The sequence below is a fragment of the Chaetura pelagica genome, unplaced genomic scaffold (assembly GCF_000747805.2).
Source record: "Chaetura pelagica isolate M959 unplaced genomic scaffold, ChaPel_1.0 scaffold587, whole genome shotgun sequence".
In the NCBI taxonomy this organism is placed as follows: domain Eukaryota; kingdom Metazoa; phylum Chordata; class Aves; order Apodiformes; family Apodidae; genus Chaetura; species Chaetura pelagica.
The window spans coordinates 388,732-396,634 of record NW_009953909.1 but is presented as its reverse complement, the minus strand read 5'-3'; the positions used below and the strand labels follow the sequence as shown (position 1 = coordinate 396,634).

The 7,903-nt window shown below is 59.3% G+C and overlaps 1 protein-coding gene across 1 annotated transcript in view; it reads right to left on the bottom strand.

The window, feature by feature from the left end:
* Positions 1-7,250, bottom strand: part of ANO9 (anoctamin 9) — a 13,191-nt gene extending 5,941 nt beyond the window's left edge. The window contains exons 1-10 of the mRNA XM_010001473.1: positions 7,245-7,250; positions 4,334-4,399; positions 4,059-4,175; positions 3,664-3,800; positions 3,355-3,404; positions 2,746-2,804; positions 2,454-2,536; positions 1,319-1,453; positions 1,115-1,211; positions 737-797 (exon numbers count right to left, since the gene is read on the bottom strand). Coding sequence (XP_009999775.1) covers positions 737-797; positions 1,115-1,211; positions 1,319-1,453; positions 2,454-2,536; positions 2,746-2,804; positions 3,355-3,404; positions 3,664-3,800; positions 4,059-4,175; positions 4,334-4,399; positions 7,245-7,250 — 811 coding nt within the window. The remainder of the gene's footprint in view (positions 1-736; positions 798-1,114; positions 1,212-1,318; positions 1,454-2,453; positions 2,537-2,745; positions 2,805-3,354; positions 3,405-3,663; positions 3,801-4,058; positions 4,176-4,333; positions 4,400-7,244) is intronic.
* Positions 7,251-7,903: the final 653 nt, after the last annotated feature.

The window sequence follows — 7,903 nt, the reverse complement described above, 5'->3', positions numbered from 1 at the left end:
GAATGTTACAGGGAGCCCCGTTATTCTGGAATAATGGAAAATAGACCTTTTGGTGGAGTGAGTGTCCTGCCCTGCTCCCCAGTGTGGCTGCACCTCTGCAGCCCCTGGCCAGCCAGGCTGACCTCCCCGAGCTCATCCCCATGTAAACCAGCCCACAGTGACACACCAGATCACGTCCTGCTCAGACCATGGGGCTGTAGTAACCCCTTTGTAACCAAGGGGGCTGTAGTAAAGCCAAATGAGAAGTGTGGCTGATACACGGATGGGATCACACCAGCTCAGAGCCCCCTGGTCTGCCGTGCTCATTCCACAGCAGCTGGGAGCTCCTGGAGCAACCTGGGAAGGTCAGTGAGGGTTCTGGTGGTCCCTCCTCCCTGCAGGTGCCACCACTTAAAGGCAGCTGCTAGAAAAGCCCGGCCAGAGAGGCTGTTGCTGCTTTGCAGGAGCTGGGCTGGGAGGAGGACGAGCTCCCAAGCAGGCCAGGTAAGGAGTGTCTGGGGAGCTGGAGGGAATTGCTGGGGTGGTTTTGTCCCTTGCCTGGAAGGGGAGCTGGTGGTCTTGGAAAAGGAGATAAGGCCTAAAGCCCCCTGAAGGGTGAAGCTGTGTTGGTGTCCCATTTTCCTCCACATGCTCTCCCCCTCAGCTGGGGCTGCTCCCTCCCCCAGGCTGTGTGTGCTTGGTGGGCTGCTCCCTCCCCCAGGCTGTGTGTGCTTGGCACCATGATGTTGACACCTACCCCAGATCGCCATGAACATGGCAAACAAAACTGTCCCCTCGTTGTCAATCATGTGAGTGACCTGGAGAAGATCAAGGAAGAGGGTGATGGGGGCAGTGGGTACAGGGCTTGTGGCACCTGGTCCTGTGTGCTCAGGGGTCCCCTTGCCACCCTGTTCCCCCCTGAAGCTGATGAGGTGCTGCAGGAGGGAAAACTGCAGGAAGGGGATGGATACTGGGAGTTGGTGGTGGTGGAGACCATGATCTGGCTCCAGCTCCTGCTCCTGGCACAGGTTGGTGCAGGTTTCCTGTGTCCTGTAGCTACTTTGCTGTGGTAGGTTTTCCTTCTAGTGGTGTGGGAACAGCCCAGCCTGGGAATGTTTCCCCATCCTCTGCCTACCTTGGCGTAGAGGCAGGTGTCAGAGAGCAGCCAGAACGGGCACTTCTGGTCGCAGAGCGGGCACATGATGGTGCTGTTGGCTTCACAGATCTCCTTGCTAGGAAGATGGGAGCAGAGGGAAGCCAAGGGCAGGAATGGGGGCTCAAAGGCACAGCAAAGGCTGGTGAACGGGGTGGGAATTCAGCATTCCCAGCACAGCCTTACCTCACCTGGCTGGAGTGGAAGGTGGTAATCCCAGCTACGAAGACCACCAGCCCGGCCACTGCAGCAAACCCCAGCAGGTAGGTGTACCAGCCCAGCCAGGCAAAGTACAGGGCCACCTTCTCCCCAAAATAGCACCTGGAAGGAATGGTGAGATGTGGTTTGTGGCCAGAGAGACCAAGCTGCAGTCAGTGCCTACAGGGGTTGGGGAACGCTGGGCTGGAAGCAGAGGAGGGGCTGCAGGGTGCAACGTGTCTCAGCCCAGAGCAGGTTCTCCCCCTGGGCTCAGCTGATTTCCTGTCTTATGCTTATGGTGGCAGCATCTTGGGATTTCTGCTGTGGGGAAAAGGGTTGGAGGCCTGGGTAGGAAATTATGGGAGCTGCTGCCTGGGACCTGCCTCTTCCTGCATCCCAGGGGAACTGCCTTCCTGCCAGCAGTCGAAGGTGGGAATGTGCTCCCTGGCTGTTATTTAAAACAAAAAGCCCAACACTCCTCATCCCCCCTCAGTGTCGATCCCTCTGCAACAGCTCATGATGCACTGACCTTAGGAACAAGGAGCTGCCTGACCCTGTGCACCACGGAGGCACCAGGGTCCCTCGTGCCTCTGCTGGACTTGTAACCAGCAGCAAAGGGGTAAGGAGGGAGAGCAGCTCTCCAGCTGGATGCTTCATCTCCCCCCTGAGCCCTCTGCCAACTTCATGCACTTTTGCCCTCCTTCCCCTGTCCGTGCAGAGTTAGTTTTCTTCCCCTTTTCAAAGAAGAGCTTGTGCCCTTCCCTGAGTCCAGTGTGGCTGCAGGAGCCCCTTGCTGGCTCTGAGCCCTGGGCTGGAGGTGCTGCCCTGCTGCCCCCTCCCCACCTCCTTCCTTCTGGACCTGGGGCAGTGAGGTTGAAAATGAAAGCAGCTAATTAGAACCCGTGCAGGGGTTGCTTCACCCTGCAGAATTAGCAGCTGGGGCTCATGCTGTGGGGGTGCCCCTTGGGCTTCAGAGGGAGCCCAAGACTTGCAAGAAGGGTCAAGTTCAAAGTAATGATTGAAAGGGAGACACAAGGAGCCTGGCAAAGGGCACAAAGCTCTCTGGGTTTCAGTGGGATCTCTTGGCCAGAGGGACCTGCTGTGCCTCCTGTGCCCGTGTTACCTGATCTTCTCAATCGGCTGTTGGCGGAATATTTCCCTCCAGCGAGCCCAGTGTTCCTTTAGGAACTCCCTTATCTCTTCTTTCTGGAGAGCAGAGGAGTGGGTCACATACAGGAATTTTAGGGCAACCTGGTTCCCCAGCCCTGCTTCCAGGCTGCTGTTGGGAGCCCTGTCGTGCCCCTCATCCAGAGAAGTCCTGATGCAGCCCCTGTCACCAATGGTGTCTCCCAACCCATTTTGCTCCTCCACCTCTCGTGGCTTTTCCTCCCAGGCACCCATGTTCTTGGTCTTACCTCGTGCAGGGGAAATGTTGCCTCAAAAACCTTCTTCTTCATCAGGTCACGCAGCTTCTCTGGTAGCAGAGGAGACAGGGGAGGATTAGTGAAGCTTTGCTCTTGCCCTGGTGCTCCCTGACAGGCAGAATCACCCCAAACCTTTTCTGGAGCTTTTGAAGGAGGGGAGGGGTGGGGGGGTGGGGAGCCCAACAAACACCACCAAAACCAAAGCCTGGGAGAGGCTGAGTTGTCCAAATAGGATCAGCACTAATCCTGACCATTGCTAGTGTGCTGGGCTGCCCCAGGCTGTGCTGTGGGTGGCTCTGGGAGCAAGACAGGGAGGCAGGACCTTAGTGACAGCTGGAAAGGCAGCACCTGGGGCTGCCCTGCTCCTCCTGGGGGCAGAGAGGGACCAGCTCTTCTGGGGACACAGGAGAGCAGCAGTGGGCAGCTGGGTCAGGGGGCTGGGAAGAGGGAGTCAAGGGCTGTTGCTGGTTCCCCCACTCCAAATCTCCCAGTCTCTGGATGCAACAGCAGTTCTGCTTGTCTGAGCTGCACCCTGGCTTTCTTCCCCCCCTCCTCCCCGGGGGTGTCAAGGCAGCTGGGGATGCCCCTGCCCACCCTTACCCCTGTCGGGGGTCACTGTGTTCTGCAGGATGAAGTTCACAAGCCGTATCCTGAGCAAGGAGAAACTGTGGTTAAGGGCTGCCCTGGGGACACAGCCTGGTGCTGTGTGGCCCTGGAGCAGATGGAGGAGAGGGGGCAGAACCGGGGAGCTGGCTGTGGGCAGTGGGGAGGTGGCAGCTTCACTCGTGGTGGCTGGAGGTGCCTTCTGGGGAAGAGGAACTGCCTGGCACAGCTGCTGGGAAAGGGCTGCTGGTGTGGAGAGGGGGCAGTGGGAGGTGCTGGCAGCCAGTCACCCTGCTCAGCGCCCACCTGGTGGTCACTGGGACTTCATGATTGTCCTCGGGCTTTTGCAGCCTGCTGTCCGGGTTCCTCAGGAGCCACTGGTACTTCCGGAAGATGTGGTTTGGGGCACGGACTCCATAAAATAGCTTCTTGTCCTCGATTTTCTAGTGGGTGGAACAGAAGGGCTGTTAGAACAACGGTGGCCAGAGGGGCAGGGACAGGATAGAGCTGCAAGGGCCAGGAGCCACGTGAGTCCTGGGCTGGGGTCTCCCGTGGTTCAGCAAGTGGTTTGTTTTCCAGCACTGGTAGGGTGATCAGCTCCATGGCTCAGGTCTCTGCCATCTCCTGGGGTACAGGAGTCCAGACCAGGCTTGGATCCTGGGTACCACAAGATAACCAAGTATCTGCTGCCTTCTCCTCACCTTGATGGTGAACCCCTTCTTGCTCAGCTCATCCAGGAACTTCTTTCTCTTGATCTCCTTCTCGCTGCCCGCTTCGTGAATGTTGCTTACCAGGATGTAATCCCACTTCTCTTCATCCTGCCCCCAGGAAACACCAGGGAATTGACGGGGGTGGCAAGGTGAGGGCTCTCCCCCTCGGCTCCAGCCTCTCAGAGGTTTGGACTTCAGCACGACTGTGGAGAGGGAGCTCTTGGAGCTGTGCTGAGCTCCCCGAGGGCAGAGGGAGCAGAACTTACCGGGGGGGCAAAGGGGTCCGAATCCTCGACAGGAAATTCCCTCCAGGGGGTCAACAGGATTTCATCCTGTGAAAGAGAAAACCAGTGGAGGCTTCAGTGGGTCCCTGGGAGCCCCCACACCCGGGGACAGAGCAAACCTGTCCCTCAGTTGTGTTTTCAATGGATTGGCAGAAGCAGAGCAGGCTTCAGACCCCGGCGGGTGCCGTGAGCTCTGCAGGCTGCCCTGGGATGGAGCAGGGCCCATCAGAAAAATGGGGTCTGGGGGATTTCTGCAGTTCTCTGCTGTGACTCCTGGTGCAGCCCCACAAACAGTTGTGCTGCCTGTCCCGAGGGCATGGTGATGGAGCACAGCAATGGGAAGGAGCTGCCAGAGGATGGGAATATTGTCAGTGTTGCCACCAAAGATGCTGTGACCTGGGAGAGTGGCCAGCCAGACAAGCTGATCCAGCTGTAATCTTGGGAGCAGAGCCATGGTGGTGAAACCATGCCCTGATGTAAGAGCTGGATCCCAGCCTTTCACTGGGGAATGAGGCCATGGGAACAGCAGAGACTGGGATGAGGAAAGGGCTGAAGTGCTCTGCCAAAGCCTCTCTCAGGTGGAGCTGGTGCTTCACCCAAGGCAAAAAGGCCAATCTGGGGTTGGTCTACTCAGGTAGGCAAGGTTCCTGGCTGGTGTGGCAGCTCTCCATGTCCCCAACCAAAAGCCCCTCTCTGAGCAGGGAATAGGAGCCCTATGGGGCTCTGCCCCACTGCTGGTGCCCCAGTGCTGGCACAGATCTTGTCTGGCATTGGGTCTCTGCAGGTTGTGTTGTCTCATTCCTGCCTGGCTGGTTTCTCTCACCCTGCACAGAGTGCCTGGGGGGCTGCCAGCCTTCCTGCTCTACCCCTGCAATGTGGGGGAAGCCACCCTTGGGGATGGGGGGGTTTCCAGGGGTTTTGAGGTGCCTCTGGGGTCAGCACCTTGGCATGGCTGTCCTGCTGGTGGGGACCCCAGCAGAGGTCAGGATGAGGTGAATGGACTTGCTGGTATCAGGGCTCCCCTTCCCGGGTGGGTGCCAGCCCTGTTGTCTGCAGCACCAAACCTGCTGGGGAGGCAGAGCATCCTGGCCAGCACCACTGCTCCCTGCGGAACAGGCTGACAGGAACACCAAGGTAGGCTTGGGAATGGGATGCATCCAGCCATGGGGCTTGGTCTGTGTAGCCAGGTTGCAGGGCTGGGGTATCAGGATCATGATCCCCAGATCCCTGATGGTGCTGCCAGCCCCTGCCTGTGCCTCAGGATCTTCTCCACAGGCTGAGCTTCTGCAGAGCTTCCTCCACCATCATTCCTGACATCCCTGGCCTCCCAGGGATGCAGCCAGACCCTGCCCCTGCTCCCCCATGTTCCTGAAATAGCAACCACGGATTCTAATCCCAGGAGGGACTTGTTGCTTTCTCATTTTCCAGTCAAGCCCCCAGAACCGTGGGGATGCTTCACAGCTCTCCAGGCAGTTGGGAGGTGGTGGCAGAGGGGTCTGGCTTGTCCCTCTGTTCCCATGTGCCGGCCCTGGGGCAGGGCTGAGAAAAGGGGAGGAATCTGTGAATTTCTTGTGGATTAGCACAGACCATTCCCAGCAGCCGCCTCCGGGGCCTTAACAGATAAAGATGGCACTGGGCTGCAGGGAGGAGGTGCAGCCCTGGGCTGATAGAAGAGCAGCATTCCAGCAGGATCCCAGCAAGGCAAAGCCCCTGGCTGCTGGGAATGCTGCGCTGGAGCCCGGCAGCTCTGGGGGCTGGATCTGTCTTGTAGGCAAGGACAGCAGCAGAAAGGGGGGCTGTGGGTCACTGTTTTCTTTTGTCCCGAGGATCTAGTGATACTGTCAGGGCTGGCAGCACAGGGAGCCAGGTCCCAGGTGCTGTGTAAACCCTGGACTCTCATCCTGGCTATCAAGGAGGACGTGCCCGGTTTGCTCCTTCCTGCCCCGCGGCTGGAGGGGGGCTGGAGGCTGTGCAGAGGGAACTGCCACAGGGAGAAGCAGGAATTCCAGCGTTAAAAAGGGTTTGCACATCCTGAAGCTGGCCTGGTTTCTCTGCAGTGGGTCCTTGTCCCCTTGTCACAGGCTGGGTCACCTGCTGCCAGGTGACTGGCTCGGGCAGAGGGGTGATGGCAACAGCCACCCTGGGCTGGGGTAGTCACCTGCAGGAGTGACTCAGGCAAAGCACCTGGAGGATCCAGCGTCTTTGTTTTCCTTCCTAATCATGGATTGGTGAGGGGTTGGGTGGTTCCCATCACCCACACAGAGGTGATCAAACTGCTTTTATCTCAGGGACGTTTCTGGCACGCTCCTGCCTTTGGGTGCTTCCACGTTGCCCCGGTGCTTCCTGAGAAATGGGAGAGGCTGCAATTGCACAGGCAGGTGGAACACCTGCACATGTGTTAGCTCTCCCAGCCTTTGAGAGTTGGCCTGGAGTTCTGAACAAGAGAAAACAGCATCTTCTCTTTCAAGGTTAGAGAAATGAAACTTCACAGCTCCCCCTCTCCCCTTGCTTTCTTCCAGGTGCTCCCAAAACCTCTGGGGCTGCTCCCTCCTCTGCTTTACGCGGCGTCTGGGTTTATACAAACAACAGATCTGGTCTCGACCCAAACCAGCCTTCTCAGCCCTGTGCTGCAGCACCTCTGAGCTCTGGGGCTCGGGGTGCTGCGCGGGGCTCGGCTCTGCCCTGCTCCCCGGCTGCAGGAGCTGCAGCCCCCCAGCTTCCCCATCACGGGATCGCTCCCTGGGAAGAGGGCAGGGAGGTCAGCGAGGCTCTGAGGACACCAGGGGCTGGCGGCACCCGCGGGGCACAGCTCGGCGTGTCCGAGCTCCGGGCGGCTCACAGGGGTGCTGAAAATCAGCCCTTAGGAGATACCTGGGCAGGGTCTGTCTCCTACCTGCATGGTGGCGTGGGGAGCCTCTCTCCGTGCCCCTCCTCGGGGCCGGGGGGGGCTCTGTGCCGGGCGGGGGGCGATGCTGCCGGGCCCCCGGGGCTCCTCGCCCGCTCTGCTTCCCTTCCCCTGCTCCTTCGCCCGAGGTCTGGTGTGAGCCCAGCAGTGACTTGGCTCTGGCTGCCCCTGCCTGGCAGCGGCAGGTAGGGAGGAGGAGGGAGCTGCCCTTCGCCCGCGGGAGTGCCGAGCCCAGCACCGCCCCGCAGGGCCGGCAGGTACCTGTGCCTTCCCTGCCAGCTCCGCTGCTGTCACCCCCGCCTCCTGCCCTGCCCCACAGCATCCCCAGGGAGGTGTCACACCTGGGCGGGAAGGAGGGAGGCTGCAAACGTCCCCGAAGGGGGGGGAAGCAGTAGGAGAAGCTCTGGGAGATGTTGAACTGTTCCTTAAAGGAAGGGGAAAGAGCTTAAACCTGAAAAGGGAAGATAAAACTAGGCTATGTGAAACCTGCCTGGGCTCCCCAGAGGAGATGGGGCTTGAGAGGCTGGGGGTGGGAGCAGCATGGGTTGCAGAGGGGGTGGGATGGGGCCAGGGTGAGCTCATTAGCAGGCAGGACAAGGAAAAGAGGTGAAGCCTGAGCTTCCAGGTCACTGAGGGGACTGCTCTGC